The 19,772-nt window shown below is 65.3% G+C and overlaps 1 protein-coding gene and 4 long non-coding RNA genes across 6 annotated transcripts; 2 read left to right on the top strand and 3 right to left on the bottom strand.

Moving 5' to 3' along the window:
* Window positions 1-375: 375 nt before the first annotated feature.
* Window positions 376-1,706, top strand: LOC137465864 (uncharacterized). The gene is made up of 3 exons (XR_010994862.1): window positions 376-834; window positions 1,126-1,208; window positions 1,660-1,706. It is a non-coding gene; the product is annotated as an uncharacterized lncRNA (long non-coding RNA).
* Window positions 1,707-5,483: 3,777 nt separating this feature from the next.
* On the bottom strand, window positions 5,484-17,822 carry LOC137465865 (scavenger receptor cysteine-rich domain-containing group B protein-like). 2 transcript variants are annotated; one of them, XM_068177868.1, is made up of 10 exons: window positions 17,669-17,822; window positions 17,097-17,150; window positions 16,249-16,572; window positions 15,068-15,397; window positions 12,609-12,736; window positions 10,224-10,419; window positions 8,518-8,874; window positions 6,799-7,119; window positions 5,720-5,821; window positions 5,484-5,648 (listed from the first exon to the last, which is right to left on the bottom strand). In XM_068177868.1, exons 1-10 carry the CDS (start codon window positions 17,736-17,738, stop codon window positions 5,548-5,550), a joined length of 1,983 nt encoding a protein of 660 aa, XP_068033969.1. In that variant the 5' UTR covers window positions 17,739-17,822; the 3' UTR covers window positions 5,484-5,547. The 2 variants fall into 2 exon arrangements, with proteins under 2 accessions (XP_068033969.1, XP_068033970.1); XM_068177869.1 differs by having other exon boundaries at window positions 17,118-17,150.
* On the bottom strand, window positions 11,668-12,007 carry LOC137465868 (uncharacterized). The gene is made up of 4 exons (XR_010994864.1): window positions 11,942-12,007; window positions 11,803-11,902; window positions 11,752-11,771; window positions 11,668-11,693 (listed from the first exon to the last, which is right to left on the bottom strand). It is a non-coding gene; the product is annotated as an uncharacterized lncRNA (long non-coding RNA).
* Window positions 15,930-16,244, bottom strand: LOC137465867 (uncharacterized). The gene is made up of 3 exons (XR_010994863.1): window positions 16,185-16,244; window positions 16,103-16,152; window positions 15,930-16,048 (listed from the first exon to the last, which is right to left on the bottom strand). It is a non-coding gene; the product is annotated as an uncharacterized lncRNA (long non-coding RNA).
* On the top strand, window positions 17,685-18,007 carry LOC137465870 (uncharacterized). The gene is made up of 3 exons (XR_010994867.1): window positions 17,685-17,823; window positions 17,866-17,885; window positions 17,928-18,007. It is a non-coding gene; the product is annotated as an uncharacterized lncRNA (long non-coding RNA).
* Window positions 18,008-19,772: the final 1,765 nt, after the last annotated feature.

Here is a 19,772-nt window from a genome sequence, read left to right as displayed (position 1 = left end):
GTGCTCACCTGGACAGGTGAGCGCCGCGGAAAGGAGCGGCGTCCTCGCCCGAGCGCCGTGGGGGAAGCCGCAGGTGAAAGGACTCGGTAGCTGTGAGCCCGGACAGGTGTGGGCCACGGAACGGCAGCAGCCACACCTGGACTGCGACACCTGAGCCCCAGGTGAGGGACCCCGGAACTGCACACCTGGGCTCCAGGTGTGGAAACCCCAGAACTGCACACCTGGACAGGTGTGGGCTCCAAAACTGCAGCAGCCACACCTGGACTGCAACACCTGAGCCCCAGGTGATGGAACCCCGGAACTGCACACCTGGACAGGTGTGGGGTCCAAAACCGCAGCAGCCACACCTGGACTGCGACACCTGGGCTCCAGGTGTGGGAACCCCGGAACTGCAGCTGCCACACCTGGTCAGGGACACCTGGGCTCCATGGACGAACCCCAGGTGTGAGGACCTTGAACCTGCACCCCTGGACAGGTGTGGAGCCTGGGGTGTGCTCACCTGGACAGGTGAGCGCCGCGGAAAGGAGCGGCGTCCTCGCCCGAGCGCCGTGGGGGAAGCCGCAGGTGAAAGGACTCGGTAGCTGTGAGCCCGGACAGGTGTGGGCCACGAAAATGGGGTTTGGACCCCAGACAGGCGCAGCAGCCACACCTGGACTGCGACACCTGGGCTCCAGGTGAGGGGGACTCTGAAACTGCACACCTGGACAGGAGTGGGAACCCCGAGAACTGCACACCTGGACAGGTGTGGGAACCCCAGAACTGCAGCAGCCACACCTGGACTGCGACACCTGGGCTCCAGGTGTGGGAACCCTGAATCTGCACACCTGGACAGATGTGGGAACCCCAGAACTGCACACCCTGGACTCCGAAACTGCAGCAGCAACACCTGGACTGCGACACCTGGGCTCCAGGTGAGGAACCCTGAGTCTGCACACCTGGACAGGTGTGGGAACCCCGGAACTGCAGCAGCAACACCTGGACTGCGACACCTGGGCTCCAGGTGTGGAAACCCTGAGTCTGCACACCTGGACAGGTGTGGGAACCCCAGAACTGCACACCTGGACAGGTGTGGGCACGGAACTGCAGCAGCAACACCTGGACTGCGACACCTGAGCCCCAGGTGAGGGAACCCCAGAACTGCACACCTGGACAGGTGTGGGGTCCAAAACTGCAGCAGCAACACCTGGACTGCGACACCTGGGCTCCAGGTGAGGGAATCCCGGAACTGCAGCTGCCACACCTGGTCAGGGACACCTGGGCTCCATGGACGAACCCCAGGTGTGAGGACCCTGAACCTGCACCCCTGGACAGGTGTGGGCTCCGAAACCGCAGCAGCCACACCTGGACTGCGACACCTGGGCTCCAGGTGAGGGGACTCTGAATCTGCACACCTGGACAGGTGTGGGCCACGGAACTGCAGCAGCAACACCTGGACTGTGACACCTGGGCTCCAGGTGAGGGAACCCTGAGTCTGCACACCTGGACAGGTGTGGGAACCCCAGAACTGCACACCTGGACAGGTGTGGCAGCCCCAGATCTGTGACCCAGGACAGGTGTGGACCCCAAAATCTGCAGCACCTGCAGCAGCACCTGTGCCGTAGGTGAGGGACCCCTGGCCAGGTGTGGACCCCAAAACCTGCAGCACCTGGACAGGCCCAGGTGAGGGCACCTCAGCCAGGTGTGGACCCCAAAACCTGCAGCACCTGAGGCGCAGGCGAGGGCACCTCAGCCAGGTGTGAACCCCAAACTTCAACACCTGTGCTGCAGGTGAGGGACCCCTGGCCAGGTGTGGACCCCAAAACCTGCAGCACCTGAGGCGCAGGTGAGGGGTCCCACCTGCGCTGTGACGTCACTAACAGCGGGCAGGAACTGAGGGACCCCCAAGGTTCACCTGTGGCCAGGTGTGACCCCAGCGCTGCGAGGGCTCACCTGGGCACTCACCTGAGCCCAGGATGGACAGGTGTGGATTTTGGGGAGCTCCAGGTGCTGACCTGGATGGGGCGGGTGCACACCTGGATGCCCCACACCTGGGGCGCACCTGGACACACCTGAGCTCACCTGGGCACACCTGGGGCACACCTGAGCTCACCTGGGCACACCTGAGCTCATTGTGGGCACACCTGAGCTCACCTGGGGCACACCTGAACACACCTGGGCACACCTGAGCTCACCTGGGGCACACCTGAACACACCTGGGCACACCTGAACACACCTGAGCTCACCTGGGGCACACCTGGACACAGCTGAGCAAACCTGGGCACACCTGAACACACCTGGGGCACACCTGAACACACCTGGGCACACCTGGGGAACACCTGAGCTCACCTGGGCACACCTGAACACACCTGGGCACACCTGAACACACCTGGGGCACACCTGAGCTCACCTGAGCTCATTGTGGGCAAACCTGAGCTCACCTGGGCACACCTGGGGCACACCTGAGCAAACCTGGGGCACACCTGAGCTCACCTGGGCACACCTGAGCTCATTGTGGGCACACCTGAGCTCACCTGGGGCACACCTGAACACACCTGAGCTCACCTGGGGCACACCTGAACACACCTGAGCTCACCTGGGGCACACCTGGACACACCTGAGCAAACCTGGGCACACCTGAACACACCTGGGGCACACCTGAGCTCACCTGAGCTCACCTGGGCACACCTGAACACACCTGGGCACACCTGAGCTCACCTGGGCACACCTGAACACACCTGGGACACACCTGAACACACCTGGGACACACCTGAGCTCACCTGGTACACACCTGAACACACCTGGGGCACACCTGAGCTCACCTGAACACACCTGGGGCACACCTGAACACACCTGGGCACACCTGAGCTCACCTGGGCACACCTGAGCTCACCTGGGCACACCTGAGCTCACCTTTCCGGGCGGTACCTGTAGCGTGGGGGGCGGGGCACACCTGCATCGTTCATTAAAGGATCATTAATTGATGACGTCATCGCCGCTCTCACCTGAGTCACACCTGGGGCTGGAGTCACCGGACAGGTGGGGGAGGGGCAGACCCCCAGAATCCGCACCTGGGGGGCGGGGACCCCAAAATTCACACCTGTCACACCTGAGGGGGCGGGGACCTCCCAAAATTCACACCTGAGGGGGCGGGGACCTCCCAAAATTCACACCTGAGGGGGCGGGGACACCTGAGGTTCCCACCTGAGGGGGTGGGGACCCCAAAATTCACACCTGGGGGCTGGGGACCTCCCAAAATTCACACCTGTCACACCTGAGGGGGCGGGGGCCTCCCAAAATTCACACCTGGAGGAATGGAGGACCCGAAAATTCACACCTGGCGGGGCGGGGACACCTGGGATTCACACCTGGAGGGGGGGGAACCCCCAAAATTCACACCTGGAGGGCGGGGCAGCCCCCAGGTTCTCACCTGGAGAACACCAGAGCCCCCAAAATTCACACCTGGGGGGGTGGGGACCCCAAAATTCACACCTGGGGGGGGGGGCGACACCTGAGATTCACACCTGAGGGAGTGGGGACCCCAAAAATTCACACCTGGGGGGTGGGAACACCTGGGATTCACACCTGAGGGGGTTTGGGACTCCCAAAATTCACACCTGGAGGGGGGGCGACACCTGAGATTCACACCTGAGGGAGTGGGGACCCCAAAATTCACACCTGGAGGGGGGGCGACACCTGAGGTTCACACCTGGGGGAGTGGGGACCCCAAAATTCACACCTGGGGGGTGGGAACACCTGGGATTCACACCTGAGGGGGTTTGGGACTCCCAAAATTCACACCTGTCACACCTGAGGGAGCAGGTGGGGACCCCAAAATTCACACCTGGGGGTTGGGGACACCTGGGATTCACACCTGATGGGGCGGGGACCCCAAAATTCACACCTGATGGGGTGGGGACCCCAAAATTTACACCTGAGGGGGTGGGGACCCCAAAATCCGCACCTGGGGGGGCGGGGACACCTGAGGGGGTGGGGACCCCAAAATTCACACCTGAGGGGGTGGGGACCCCAAAATCCGCACCTGGGGGGGCGGGGACACCTGAGGTTCACACCTGAGGGGGTGGGGACCCCAAAATTCACACCTGGGGGGGCGGGGGACATCAACATTCACACCTGGAGGCTCCAGACGCCATTTTTAATTTATTCACCTGCCCAGGTGTGCCGGGACACCTGAGCCCTGCAGGTACTGCCAAGGGGGGGGAGGGGCCAGGTGAGAGCGGCCAGGTGAGGAACCCAGGTGAGCATTCCAGGTGAGGAATCCAGGTGAGGAATCCAGGTGAGGGTTCCAGGTGAGGGTTCCAGGTGAGGATTCCAGGTGAGATTCCAGGTGAGGATTCCAGGTGAGGTTCAGGTGAGGATTCCAGGTGAAGATTCGAGGTGAGGGTTCCAGGTGAGAGCGGCCAGGTGAGGGTTCCAGGTGAGGAATCCAGGTGAGGATTCCAGGTGAAGATTCGAGGTGAGGGTTCCAGGTGAGAGCTGCCAGGTGAAGATTCCAGGTGAGGATTCCAGGTGAGATTCCAGGTGAGGAATCCAGGTGAGGAATCCAGGTGAAGATTCCAGGTGAGAGCAGCCAGGTGAGGATTCCAGGTGAGGGTTCCAGGTGAGAGATTCCAGGTGAGGATTCCAGGTGAGATTCCAGGTGAGATTCCAGGTGAGATTCCAGGTGAGATTCCAGGTGAGAGTGGCCAGGTGAGGATCAGGTGAGTTATTCCAGGTGAGATTCCAGGTGAGGATCAGGTGAGACATTCCAGGTGAGGATTCCAGGTGAGAGGTTCAGGTGAGGTTCAGGTGAGACATTCCAGGTGAGATTCTGGGTGAGATTCCAGGTGAGGATTCCAGGTGAGGATTCCAGGTGAGGATTCCAGGTGAGATTCCAGGTGAGGATCAGGTGAGAGATTACAGGTGAGATTCCAGGTGAAGATTCCAGGTGAGATTGGCCAGGTGAGGATCAGGTGAGGTCCAGGTGAGGATTCCAGGTGAGACATTCCAGGTGAGATTCCAGGTGAGATTCCAGGTGAGGATCAGGTGAGAGATTCCAGGTGAGGATTCCAGGTGAGAGGTTCAGGTGAGGTTCAGGTGAGACATTCCAGGTGAGATTCTGGGTGAGATTCCAGGTGAGGATTCCAGGTGAAGATTCCAGGTGAGAGTGGCCAGGTGAGATTCCAGGTGAAGATTCCAGGTGAGATTCCAGGTGAGGAATCCAGGTGAGAGGTTCAGGTGAGGATCAGGTGAGAGATTCCAGGTGTGTTCCACCCCCCAGGTGAGCCCCGCCAGGTGAGTTCCAGGCTCCAGGTGAGCTCCGCCAGGTGAGCTCCGCCAGGTGAGCCCCGCCAGGTGAGCTCCGCCAGGTGAGCTCCGCCAGGTGAGCCCCGCCAGGTGAGCTCCGCCAGGTGAGCTCCGCCAGGTGAACTCCGCCAGGTGAGCTCCGCCAGGTGAGCTCCGCCAGGTGAGCCCCGCCAGGTGAGCTCCGCCAGGTGAGATCCGCCAGGTGAACTCCGCCAGGTGAGCTCCGCCAGGTGAGCTCCGCCAGGTGAGCTCCGCCAGGTGAGCTCAGGGGGCGTCGTCCATCAGCCGCAGCTCCTCGGCCTCGCCAGGTGAGTCCCTCCTGGGCAGGTAAATGGCGCCGGGGGCCCTCGGGGCGTCCAGGTGAGCTGGGGACACACCTGGCGTCACCTGGGCTCACCTGGGCTCACCTGGGGGGCGGGGCAGGTGCGGGACTCACCTGGGACACACCTGGCCCGCAAGGTGAGCCAGAGCAGGGCCCCGCCCAGTGACGTCAGCAGCACCAGCAGCGCCACCAGGTACGCGCAGGTGGGGGCCGCACCTGGTGGGGACAGGTGAGAGGGTCAGGGGAGCCGTCACACCTGTCCTCACCTGTCCTCACCTGTCCTCACCTGTCCTCACCTGTCCCACCCTTCTCACCTGTCCCACCCTTCTCACCTGTCCCACCCTTCTCACTTGTCCCACCCTTCTCACCTGTCCTCACCTGTCTTCATCTGTCCTCACCTGTCCTCACCTGTCCCACCCTCCTCACCTGCCCTTACCTGTCCTCACCTGTCCTCACCTGTCCTCTCCTCTCCTCACCTGCCCTCACTTGTCCTCACCTGTCCTCACCTGTCCTCACCTGTCCTCACCTGTCTCACCTGTCCTCACCTGTCCTCACCTGTCTCACCCTTCTCACCTGTCCCACCTTCACCTGTCCCACCTGTCCTGGTTTAACCTGCACACCTGTCCACCCTTCACCTGTCTCACCTGGCCTGCTTTAACTCTTCTCACCTGTCCCACCTTTCACACCTGTCCTGGCTCCTCCCTCCACACCTGTCTGGGTTCCTGGTTCTCACCTGTCCCAGCTCTTCCCCTCCCCCCACACCTACAGCCCATCCCCCACACCTGGGGCTCACCTGCGGCCCATCCCCCCACACCTGGAGCCCCTCCCCCCCACACCTGGGGCTCACCTGCGGCCCCTCCCCCCACCTTTGGCCCCTCCCCCCACACCTGCAGCCCCTCCCCCTACACCTGCGGCCCCTCCCCCCACACCTGGGGCTCACCTGTGGCCCCTCCCCCCACCTTTGGCCCCTCCCCCCACACCTGGAGCCCCTCCCCCCCCACACCTGGAGCCCCTCCCCCCACACCTGCAGCCCCTCCCCCCACACCTGGAGCCCCTCCCCCCACACCTGCGGCCCCTCCCCCCACACCTGGGGCTCACCTGGAGCCCCTCCCCCACACCTGGGGCTCACCTGCGGCCCCTCCCCCCACCTTTGGCCCCTCCCCCCACCTTCGGCCCCTCCCCCCGGCGCTCACCTGCGGGCGGGGCGCAGCGCACCTGCGCCGCCCCACCTGTGCAGGTGCGCGGCCCCGCCCCCTCCTGCAGGCACTCCTGCAGCTGCGACTCGGAGCCGTCGCAGGTGAGCCCGGCCAGGTGAGGCCCCGCCCCCGGCAGGTGAGGCCCCGCAGGTGCGCTGAGGGCGGGGCCGCAGCCCAGCTGCCGGCACAGCACCTGCGCCTCGGCCAGCCCCCAGGTGAGGCCGCACACCTGCAGCCAGGTGCGCTGCAGCCGCACCTGCACCTGCCCCGCGCAGGGCCCGGGGCCGCCCTGCAGCCGCACCTGGGGGGGGTCGGCACCTGCGGGGGAGGGGAGAGCGTCAGGCGCACCTGGGCACACCTGGGGACAGGTGAGAACACCTGGGGACAGGTGAGAACACCTGGGGATAGGTGAGAACACCTGGGGATAGGTGAGCACACCTGGGGATAGGTGAGCACACCTGGGGACAGGTGAGAACAGCTGGGGGACATGGGCACACCTGGGGACAGGTGAGCACACCTGGGGACAGGTGAGCACACCTGGGGGACATGGGCACACCTGGGGACATGGGCACACCTGGGAACAGGTGAGCACACCTGGGGGACATGGGCACACCTGGGGGACAGGTGAGCACACCTGGGGACAGGTGAGAACACCTGGGGGACATGGGCACACCTGGGGGACATGGGCACACCTGGGGGACAGGTGAGCACACCTGGGGACAGGTGAGAACACCTGGGGGACAGGTGAGAACAGCTGGGGGACAGGTGAGTACACCTGGGGACAGGTGAGAACAGCTGGGGGCACCTGGGCACACCTGGGGGACATGGGGACACCTGGGCACACCTGGGCACACCTGGGGACAGGTGAGTACACCTGGGGGGACATGGGCACAGCTGGGGGTGGGTGAGCACACCTGGGGGACATGGGCACACCTGGGGACAGGTGAGCACACCTGGGGACACCTGGGGGCACCTGGGAGCACCTGGGGGCAGGTGAGGGGGCACCTGGGGACACCTGAGGGCACCTGGGGGGACCTGGGCACAGCTGGGGGCACCTGGGGACAGGTGAGGCAGCACCGGGGCACACCTGCGCCCTCCCAGACACACCTGAGCCACCCCCACCCCTCACCTGCCCCAGGTGCTCACCTGTCCCCTCACCTGTCCCCTCGCCTGTCCCAGGTGCTCACCTGCCCCAGGTGCTCACCTGTCCCCTCACCTGTCCCCTCGCCTGTCCCAGGTGCTCACCTGTCCCCTCCCCTGTCCCCTCACTTGTCCCCTCACCTGCCCCAGGTCCTCACCTGTCCCCTCCCCTGTCCCCTCACCTGTCTCAGGTCCTCCCCTGTCCCCTCCCCTGCTCCCTCACCTGTCCCAGGTGCTCACCTGCCCCCTCACCTGTCCCCTCACCTGTCCCCTCCCCTGTCCCCTCCCCTGCCCCTGGTGCTCACCTGCCCCAGGTGCTCACCTGCCCCAGGTGCTCACCTGTCCCAGGTGCTCCCCTGTCCCCTCACCTGTCTCAGGTGCTCACCTGTCTCAGGTGCTCACCTGTCCCAGGTGCTCCCCTGTCCCCTCACCTGTCTCAGGTGCTCACCTGTCTCAGGTGCTCACCTGTCCCAGGTGCTCCCCTGTCCCCTCACCTGCCCCCTCCCCTGTCCCCTCACCTGTCCTCTCCCCTGCCCCCTCCCCTGCCCCAGGTGCTCACCTGTCCCAGGTGCTCACCTGCGCACACCACGCCCGCGTCCTCCTCGTGCCCGCAGTCGTGCTCCCCCCAGGGCTGCCGCTCGCACCTGTCCAAGGTGAGCTCCTCACCTGAGCAGCGCACCTGGTCCAGCCACACGGGGCCGCCGCCCGGCCCGAAGCGCGCGCGCCCGGGCGCGCCCAGGGCGGGGCCGCAGCGCACCTGGCGGCAGGTGACCCGCGCGGCCGCCAGGTCCCAGGTGTCGTCGCACACCGTGCCCCACCTGCCCGCGTGGAACACCTCGACGCGCCCCGCGCACCTGTGCGGGCCCCCGGCCAGGCGCACCTGGAGCGGCTCCGGGGCAACCGCCGGGACAGGTGAGGGCGTGGGGGGCGGGGCTGCGGGGAGAGGGGACAGGTGAGGGGGGACAGGTGAGGGATGGACAGGTGAGGGATGGACAGGTGAGGGACAGGTGAGGGATGGACAGGTGAGGGGGGACAGGTGAGGGATGGACAGGTGAGGGGACAGGTGAGGGGGACAGGTGAGGGATGGACAGGTGAGGGATGGACAGGTGAGGGATGGACAGGTGAGGGGGGACAGGTGAGGGGGACAGGTGAGGGACAGGTGAGGGACAGGTGAGGGATGGACAGGTGAGGGATGGACAGGTGAGTGGGGCAGGTGAGGGATGGGCAGGTAAAGGGGGCAGGTGAGGGGACAGGTGAGGGATGGACAGGTGAGGAGTGGACAGGTGAGGGGTACAGGTGAGGGGCAGGTGAGACAGGTGTGGGGTGGACAGGTGAGTTACAGCTGAATGGATGGACAGGTGAGGATGGACAGGTGAGTGACAGGTAAGGGACAGGTGAGGATGGACAGGTGAGTGATGGAGGACAGGTGAGGGAGGCAGTGGACACCTCACAGCACACCTGTGCCCCACTCCCCACCTGAGCACACCTGTCCCTGCTCACCTGAGCACACCTGTCCATACCTGTCCTCACCTGTCCATACCTGTCTGTACCTGTCCATACCTGTCTGTGCTCACCTGTCTGTACCTGTCTGTTCTCACCTGTCCGTACCTGTCTGTACCTGTCCATACCTGTCTGTTCTCACCTGTCCTCATCTGTCCGTACCCGTTCTCACCTGTCTGTACCTGTCTGCTCTCACCTGTCCGTACCTGTTCTCACCTGTCTGTACCTGTTCTCACCTGTCTGTACCTGTGCTCACCTGTCTGTACCTGTCTGTTCTCACCTGTCTGTACCTGTCTGTTCTCACCTGTCCGTACCTGTTCTCACCTGTCCGTACCTGTCTGTTCTCACCTGCCTGTACCTCTCTGTGCTCACCTGTCTGTACCTCTCTGTTCTCACCTGTTCTCACCTGTTCTCACCTGTCCGTACCTGTGCCCACCTGTTCTCACCTGTTCTCACCTGTCCGTACCTGTGCTCACCTGTCCGTACCTGTTCTCACCTGTTCTCACCTGTCCATACCTGTTTGTTCTCACCTGTCTGTACCTGCTCTCACCTGTCCGTACCTGTGCCCACCTGTTCTCACCTGTGCTCACCTGTCCGTACCTGTTCTCACCTGTCCGTACCTGTCCGTTCTCACCTGTCCGTACCTGTGCTCACCTGTCCGCACCTGTTCTCACCTGTCCGTACCTGTCTGTTCTCACCTGTCCGTACCTGTTCTCACCTGTCCGTACCTGTGCCCACCTGTTCTCACCTGTGCTCACCTGTCCGCACCTGCCCGTGCTCACCTGCGCACTCGACCGCCGCGTCCTGCCCGTGCCCGCAGGTGTTGCTGCCCCAGGGGGGGGCGGGGCACTGCCCCAGGTGCCGCTCGCTGCCCGCGCAGGTGAGCTCGCTCAGCCACACCTGGCCCGAGCCACGCCCGAACCGCGCCCCGCCCGGGGCCGCCAGCGGCGGCCCGCAGCGCACCTGGCGGCAGACGACCTGTGGGCAGGTAAGCACACCTGGGTGAGGAAAACGCACACCTGGGGCAGGTAAACACACCTGAGAGAGCCCAAACACACCTGGGAGAACCCAAACACACCTGAGTGACCTTAAACACACCTGGGAGACCTTAAACACACCTGAGTGACCTCAAACACACCTGGGGCAGGTAAACACACCTGAGATAAACACACCTGAGAGAACCCAAACACACCTGGGGCAGGTAAACACACCTGAGAGAACCCAAACACACCTGGGGCAGGTAAACACACCTGAGAGAACCCAAACACACCTGGGGCAGGTAAACACACCTGGGAGAACCCAAACACACCTGAGTGACCTTAAACACACCTGTGGGCAGGTAAGCACACCTGGGTGAGGAAAACGCACCTGAGAGACCCCAAACACACCTGAGAGAACCCAAACACACCTGGGAGACCTTAAACACACCTGTGGGCAGGTAAACACACCTGAGATAAACACACCTGAGAGAACCCAAACACACCTGGGGCAGGTAAACACACCTGAGAGAACCCAAACACACCTGGGAGACCTTAAACACACCTGTGGGCAGGTAAACACACCTGAGATAAACACACCTGAGAGAACCCAAACACACCTGGGGCAGGTAAACACACCTGAGAGAACCCAAACACACCTGAGAGACCTTAAACACACCTGGGGCAGGTAAACACACCTGGGTGAGGAAAACACACACCTGGGGCAGGTAAACACACCTGGGTGAGGAAAACACACACCTGGGGCAGGTAAACACACCTGAGAGACCTCAAACACACCTGGGGCAGGTAAACACACCTGAGAGAGCACAAACACACCTGACCACGCACACCTGAGGGCAGGTAAACACACCTGAGTGAGCCCAGGGGCACACCTGAGCTCACCTGGGCACCCCCAGCGCTCACCTGTCCCCCCCCACCCTCACCTGTGCCCACCTGTGCCCACCTGAGCACCCCCAACCTCACCTGTGCCCACCTGAGCACCCCAACCTCACCTGTTCCCCCCACAACCTCACCTGAGCCCCACCTGAGCCCTTCCTGCCCCTCACCTGTGCTCACCTGTTCCCCTCTAGAACTCACCTGTGCCCACCTGAGCCCCCTGCCCTCACCTGTGTTCACCTGAGCCCACCTGTGCTCACCTGAGTCCCCTGCCCTCACCTGCCCTCACCTGATCCCACCTGAGCTCACCTGAGCCCACCTGCCCTCACCTGAGCCCCCTGCCCTCACCTGTGCCCACCTGAGCCCACCTGTGCCCACCTGAGCCCCCTGCTCTCACCTGTGCCCACCTGAGCTCCCTGGAGCCCCCTGCCTTCACCTGAGCCCACCTGAGTCCACCTGAGCCCACCTGTGCTCACCTGAGCCTCACCTGAGCTCACCTGTGCCCACCTGTGCTCACCTGAGCCCACCTGAGCCCACCTGCCCTCACCTGAGCCCACCTGCCCTCACCTGAGCCCACCTGAGCCCACCTGAGCTCACCTGAGACCCCTCCCCTCACCTGTGCCCACCTGAGCCCACCTGAGCTCACCTGAGCCCCCCTGCCCTCACCTGCCCTCACCTGTGCTCACCTGAGCCCCCTGGAGCCCACCTGAGCCCACCTGATCCCCCTGCCCTCACTTGAGCCCACCTGAGCCCCCCTGCCTTCACCTGAGCCCCCTGCCCTCACCTGAGCCCACCTGAGCCCACCTGCGCTCACCTGAGCCCCCTGCCTTCACCTGAGCTCACCTGAGCTCACCTGAGCCCACCTGAGCCCCTGCCCTCACCTGAGCCCACCTGAGCCCCCCTGTGCTCACCTGAGCCCACCTGAGCCCCCTGCCCTCACCTGCCCTCACCTGAGCCCACCTGAGACCCCTGCACTCACCTGAGCCCACCTGAGCTCACCTGAGCCCCCCTGAGCCCCCTGCCCTCACCTGCCCTCACCTGAGCCCCCCTGAGCCCCCTGCCCTCACCTGCCCTCACCTGAGCCCACCTGCGCTCACCTGCGCTCACCTGAGCCCACCTGAGCCCACCTGAGCCCCCTGCCCTCACCTGAGCCCCCCTGCCCTCACTTGCCCTCACCTGAGCCCCCCTGAGCCCCCTGCCCTCACCTGAGCCCACCTGTGCTCACCTGATCCCCCTGCCCTCACCTGAGCCCCCTGCCCTCACCTGCCCTCACCTGAGCCCCCCTGTGCTCACCTGGGCGTCGCTCAGGTCCCAGCCGCGGTCGCAGACCGTGCCCCAGCGCCCCTCGTGCAGCACCTCCACCCTACCTGCGCACAGGTGCGGCCCGGCCGCCAGCCGCACCTCACCTGAGCTCGAGTTACCTGTGGGGACGGGCAGGTGAGGCCCCAGCGCCAGGTGAGGCTCACCTGAACAGGTGAGGGGCACCTTAAAGGAGCCCCTGCCTCACCTGTGCGTGGCACACCTGGGCACACACACACACACCTGGGCACACCTGCGCACACCTGGGCACACACACACACACCTGGGCACACCTGCACACACCTGGGCACACACACACACACCTGGGCACACACACACACACACCTGGGCACACCTGTACATAGCTCACCTTTACACCTGCACACACCTGGGCACACCTGTGCACACCTGTGCTGTGCACACCTGGGCACACCTGGTCAGACCTGCACACATACACACCTGGGCACACCTGTACATAGCTCACCTTTACACCTGCACACACCTGCACACACCTGTACATAGCTCACCTTTACACCTGTGCACACCTGGGCACACCTGCACACACCTGGGCACACACATACACACCTGGGCACACCTGTATATAGCTCACCTTTACACCTGCACACACCTGTGCTGTGCACACCGGGGCACACCTGTGCACACCTGCGCACACACACCTGGGCACACCTGTACATAGCTCACCTTTACACCTGTGCACACCTGTCCACAGCACACCTGTGCACACCTGTCCACAGCACACCTGTCTACACCTGTCTGCAGCACACCTGTGCACAACTGTGCACACCTGTGCACAGCACACCTGTCCATAGCACACTTGTCTGCAGCACACCTGCACACACCTGTCCATAGCACACCTGTGCACAGCACACCTGCGCACACCTGTGCACAGCACACCTGTCTACACCTGTCTGCAGCACACCTGTGCACAACTGTGCACACCTGTGCACAGCACACCTGTCCATAGCACACCTGTCCGCAGCACACCTGCACACACCTGTCCATAGCACACCTGTGCACAGCACACCTGCACACACCTGTCCATAGCACACCTGTCCGCAGCACACCTGCACACACCTGTCCATAGCACACCTGTCCACAGCACACCTGTGCACACCTGTCCACAGCACACCTGTGCACACCTGTGCACAGCACACCTGCACACAGCACACCTGTGCACACCTGTCTGCAGCACACCTGTGCACAACTGTGCACACCTGTGCACAGCACACCTGTCCATAGCACACCTGTCCACAGCACACCTGCACACACCTGTCCACAGCACACCTCTCCATAGCACACCTGTCCACAGCTCACCTGTCCTCAGCACACCTGTGCACACCTGCGGGCTCACCTGTGCACACCTGTCCTCAGCACACCTGCGCACACCTGCAGGCTCACCTGCGCACACCTGTCCTCAGCACATCTGTCCACAGCACACCTGTGCAGAGCACACCTGCACACACCTGAGCACACCTGTGCACAGCACACCTGTCCACAGCTCACCTGTCCTCAGCACACCTGTCCACAGCACACCTGCACACACCTGTCCACAGCACACCTGCGCACACCTGTCGATAGCACACCTGTCCGCAGCACACCTGTGCACAGCACACCTGCGCACACCTGTCGATAGCACACCTGTCCGCAGCACACCTGTGCACAGCACACCTGCGCACACCTGTCGATAGCACACCTGTCCGCAGCACACCTGTGCACAGCACACCTGCGCACACCTGCAGGCTCACCTGCGCACACCTGCGGGCTCACCTGCGCACACCTGTCCATAGCACACCTGCACACACCTGTCCGCAGCACACCTGTGCACACCTGTCCGCAGCACACCTGTCCATAGCACACCTGTCCACAGCTCACCTGCGCACACCTGTCCACAGCACACCTGTCCATAGCACACCTGTCCACAGCTCACCTGTGCACACCTGTCCGCAGCACACCTGTCCATAGCACACCTGTCCACAGCTCACCTGCGCACACCTGTCCGCAGCACACCTGTCCATAGCACACCTGTCCACAGCTCACCTGCGCACACCTGTCCACAGCACACCTGTCCATAGCACACCTGTCCACAGCTCACCTGCGCACACCTGAGCACACCTGTGCACAGCTCACCTGTCCTCAGCACACCTGTCCACAGCACACCTGCGCACACCTGTCGATAGCACACCTGTCCGCAGCACACCTGTGCACAGCACACCTGCGCACACCTGCAGGCTCACCTGCGCACACCTGCGGGCTCACCTGCGCACACCTGTCCATAGTACACCTGTCCACAGCACACCTGTGCACAGCACACCTGTCCACAGCACACCTGCGCACACCTGTGCACAGCACACCTGTCCGCAGCACACCTGCGCACACCTGCGGGCTCACCTGCGCACACCTGCGGGCTCACCTGCGCACACCTGCGGGCTCACCTGCGCACACCACGCCCGCGTCCTCGCCGTGGTGGCAGTTGTGCTCCCCCCAGGTGCGGTGGGCGCACCTGAAGAAGTCGGGCTCCTCCCCCGTGCAGGTGACGTCATCGAGCCAGATGGGCCCCTCCCCCCGGCCGTACCTGGCCGCGCCCGGCGCCTCCAGGGCGGGGCCGCAGCCCAGGTGAGCGCAGAGCACCTGCGCCTGCCGCAGCCCCCAGGCGTCGTCGCACACGCTGCCCCACAGGTGCGCGTGCAGCACCTCCACGCGCCCCGCGCACCTGTCCGGCGCACCTGAGAGACGCACCTGGGGCGGGGCGGGCAGCGCCGAGGCTGCAACGGAGGGCAGGGGTTACCTGGGACAGGTGTGGGACAGGTGTGGGACAGGTGTGGGGGCGGGGTTACCTGGGACAGGTGTGTGTGGGGCGGGGTTACCTGGGACAGGTGTGGGACAGGTGTGGGGGGGTTACCTGGGACAGGTGTGGGGGGAGGGATTACCTGGGACAGGTGTGGGACAGGTGAGGGGGCGGGGTTACCTGGGACAGGTGTGGGGGTCAGGGTTACCTGGGACAGGTGTGGGGGGTGGGGTTACCTGGGACAGGTGTGGGACAGGTGTGGGGGCGGGGTTACCTGGGACAGGTGTGGGGGCGGGGTCACCTGGGACAGGTGTGGGACAGGTGAGGGGGCGGGGTTACCTGGGCCAGGTGTGGGGGGCGGGGTTACTTGGGGCAGGTGTGGGGCAGGGACAGGTGTGTCCCAGGTGTGTCCCAGCTTGGCCTCAGGTGTGCCCAGGTGTGCCCTTCCCTCCCCATCCCCCATCCCCTCCACCCCCATAATCCAGGTGCGCTCACCTGTCCCTCACCTGAGGTCACCTGAGCCCACCTGAGCCCACCTGTCTCTCACCTGAGCCCACCTGATCTCACCTGAGCTCACCTGAGCCCACCTGTCTCTCACCTGAGCCCACCTGATCTCACCTGAGCTCACCTGTCCCCTCACCTGAGCCCACCTGAGGTCACCTGAGCTCACCTGTCCCCTCACCTGAGCCCACCTGCGCTCACCTGATCTCACCTGAGCCCACCTGAACTCACCTGTCTCTCACCTGAGCTCACCTGTCCCTCACCTGAGCCCACCTGAGCCCACCTGAGCCCACCTGAGCTCACCTGATCTCACCTGCCCGCACTCACCTGCGCACGCGGCCCCGGCGTCCTCGGCGTGGTTGCAGTTGTGCTCCCCCCAGGTGTGCCCGGGGCACTCGGCCAGGTGAGCCTCGCCCCCGGCACACCTGAGCCCGTCCAGCCAGATGGGCCCCGCCCCCTCGCCGTAGTGCGCCGCACCTGGCGCCCACAGGGCGGGGCCGCAGCGCACCTGGCGGCAGGTGACCCGCGCGGCCGCCAGGTCCCAGGTGTCGTCGCACACCGTGCCCCACCTGCCCGCGTGGAACACCTCGACGCGCCCCGCGCACCTGTGCGGGCCCCCGGCCAGGCGCACCTGGCCCTCCTCGGGCTCACCTGGGCCGCGGGACGGGGACAGGTGAGCTCACCTGGGCGTGGCACGGGCTCGCCTGGGCACCAGGGGCTCACCTGGGCACTCCAGGGGCTCACCTGGGCACGCCAGGGATCACCTGGGGGTGTCAGGGCTCACCTGGGCAACCCAGGAGCTCACCTGGGCACCAGGAGCTCACCTGGGCAACCCAGGGGCTCACCTGGGTGCTCCAGGAGCTCACCTGGACAGGCCAGGAGCTCACCTGGGCACTCCAGGGCTTACCTGGGCACCAGGGGCTCACCTGGGCAACCCAGGGACTCACCTGGACAGGCCAGGGGCTCACCTGGGCACCAGGGGCTCACCTGGGCGTGTCAGGTGCTCACCTGGGCGTGGCACAGGCTCACCTGGGCACGCCAGGGCTCACCTGGGGGTGTCAGGAGCTCACCTGGGGGTTCCGCAGTCACACCTGGAACATGGACAGGTGAGCTCACCTGGGCACTCCAGGGCTCACCTGGGCGCTCCAGGGCTCACCTGGGCACCAGGAGCTCACCTGGGGGGGTCAGGTGCTCACCTGGGGGTTCTGGGGTCACACCTGGGGGCACACCTGGAACACGGAGCAGGGGCAGGTGAGCTCACCTGGGCACCAGGGCCTCACCTGGTGTGGGGAGCCAGGGGCTCACCTGAGCCCCTCCCCCACCTGTGCCGTACCTGGGCGCCCAAACTGTCCCCAGGTGTGGCCTCACCTGTCCCCTCCCCCCTCACCTGTCCCCTCCCCCCCACCTGTCCCCTCCCCCTCACCTGTCCCCTCCTCCCTTACCTGTCCCCTCCCCCCTCACCTGTCCCCTCCCACCTCACCTGTCCCCTCCCCCCTCCCCTGTCTCCTCCCCCCTCACCTGTCCCCTCCCCCCCTCACCTGTCCCCTCCCCCCCTCACCTGTCCCCTCCCCTCACCTGTCCCCTCCCCCCTCACCTGTCCCCTCCCCCCCTCACCTGTCCCCTCCCCCCCTCACCTGTCCCCTCCCCTCACCTGTCCCCTCCCCCCTCACCTGTCCCCTCCCCCCCTCACCTGTCCCCTCCCCCCCTCACCTGTCCCCTCCCCTCCCCTGTCCCCTCCCCCCCTCACCGCAGAGCCCCCACAGGTGCAGCAGCAGCCCCAGGTGAGCCCGCAGGTAACGGCGGCCCGGAAGCCTCATGGCCGGTGGGGACAGGTGAGCTCAGGTGAGCTCAGGTGGGCTCAGGTGGGCCCAGGTGAGCTCAGGTGAGCTCAGGTGGGCTCAGGTGAGGTTCAGGTGAGCTCAGGTGGGCGCAGGTGAGGTTCAGGTGGGCTCAGGTGGGCTCAGGTGAGGTTCAGGTGAGCTCAGGTGGGCTCAGGTGAGGTTCAGGTGGGCTCAGGTGAGCTCAGGTGAGTTCAGGCACAGGTGAGACGCTGTGGCCACCACAGGTGAGGCCTCAGGACAGGCTGAGCTGGGACAGGTGAGGGCCTGGACAGGTGAAGGGGAGGGGACAGGTGAGGGGAGGGGACAGGTGAGAGGGGGAGGGGACAGGCGAGGGGGAGGGGACAGGTGAGGGGGGAGGGGACAGGTGAGGGGAGGGGACAGGTGAGAGGGGGAGGGGACAGGCGAGGGGGAGGGGATAGGTGAGGTCCAGGACAGGTGAGGGGGGGAGGGGACAGGTGAGGGGAGGGGACAGGTGAGGGGGGGAGGGGACAGGTGAGGGGAGGGGACAGGTGAGGGCCAGGACAGGTGAGGCCCCCCCAGATGTTCAGGATCCCCCCTCACCTGAGCCAGGTGTCCGTCCCCAGGTGTGTCCCCACCCCCAGGTGACCCCTGGGTGTTGTCCCCTCCCCTCCCCCCCCCAGGTGTCCCCTGCCAGGTGACCCCCCCTGCCCCACCCCCAGGTGTCCCTCAGGTGACCCCAGGTGTCCCCAGGTGTCCCCAGGTGTGCCCAGGTGTCCCAGGTGTCCCAGGTGTCCCCAGGTGACCCCAAGTGTCCCCAGGTGTGCCCAGGTGTCCCAGGTGTTCCCAGTTGCCCCCAGGTGTGCCCAGGTGTCCCAGCTGTCCCCATGTGCCCCCAGGTGTCCGCAGATGTGCCCAGGTGTGCCCAGTTGCCCCCAGGTGTGCCCGGGTGTCCCCAGGTGTCCCCAGCTGTGCCCAGGTGTGCCCAGGTGTGTCCGCAGGTGTGCCCTGATGTGCCCAGGTGTCCCCCAGTTGCCCCCAGCTGTTCCCAGTTGCCCCCAGGTGTCCCCAGGTGTGTCCAGGTGTGTCCCAGGTGTCCCCAGGTGTCCCCAGCTGTCCCCAGGTGTGCCCAGGTGTATCCCAGGTGTGCCCAGGTGTTCCCAGTTGCCCCCAGGTGTCCCCAGGTGTGCCCAGGTGTGCCCAGGTGTGCCCAGCTGTCCCCAGGTGTACCCAGGTGTCCCCAGGTGTGCCCAGGTGTCCCCGGGTGTCCCCAGCTGTCCCCAGGTGTGTCCCAGGTGTGCCCAGGTGTGCCCAGGTGTGTCCCAGGTGTGTCCCCAGGTGTCCCCAGGTGTGTCCCAGGTGTGTCCCCAGGTGTCCCCAGGTGTCCCCATGTCCCCCCAGGTGTCCCCAGGTGTGTCCCAGGTGTGTTACCAGTTGCCCCCAGGTGTCCCCATGTCCCCCCAGCTGTCCCCATGTCCCCCCAGGTGTGTCCCAGGTGTGCCCAGGTGTGCCCGTTCCTCACCTGCCCTCCCCGCTCTCTCCCGTTCCGTTCCCGCTGTCCCGGAGCGGCTCCGGCGCCCCCGTGACCACGCCCCCTGCCCCGCCCCCTGCCCCGCCCCCCGCGACCCTGCCCCGGGGTCACCGGGGGGGAAGGGGGGGGAGAGGGGCGAGACAAGGAGGGGGCGGGGTCAGCTGGGGGAGGGGCGGGGTCACGGGGGGGAGGGGCCGGGGTCACCAATGGGGGAGGGGCGGGGTCGGGGTGGGGGCGGGGTCGCTGGGTGGGGGAGGGGCGGGCTCACCGAGGGGGAGGGGTGAGGGAGGGGCGGGGTCAGGGTGGGGGAGGGGCAGGGATCACCAATGGGGGAGGGGCGGGATCACGGTGGGGGAGGGGCCGGGTCACCAATGGGGGAGGGGCGGGGCCGCTGGGTGGGGGAGGGGCGGGCTCACCGAGGGGGAGGGGTGAGGGAGGGGCGGGGTCAGGGTGGGGGAGGGGCAGGGATCACCAATGGGGGAGGGGCGGGATCACGGTGGGGGAGGGGCCGGGTCACCAAT

This window comes from Anomalospiza imberbis, unplaced genomic scaffold (genome assembly GCF_031753505.1).
Source record: "Anomalospiza imberbis isolate Cuckoo-Finch-1a 21T00152 unplaced genomic scaffold, ASM3175350v1 scaffold_1151, whole genome shotgun sequence".
In the NCBI taxonomy this organism is placed as follows: Eukaryota; Metazoa; Chordata; class Aves; order Passeriformes; family Viduidae; genus Anomalospiza; species Anomalospiza imberbis.
The sequence above is the reverse complement of the archived record's forward strand: the minus strand, read 5'-3'. Positions and strand labels throughout refer to the sequence as shown.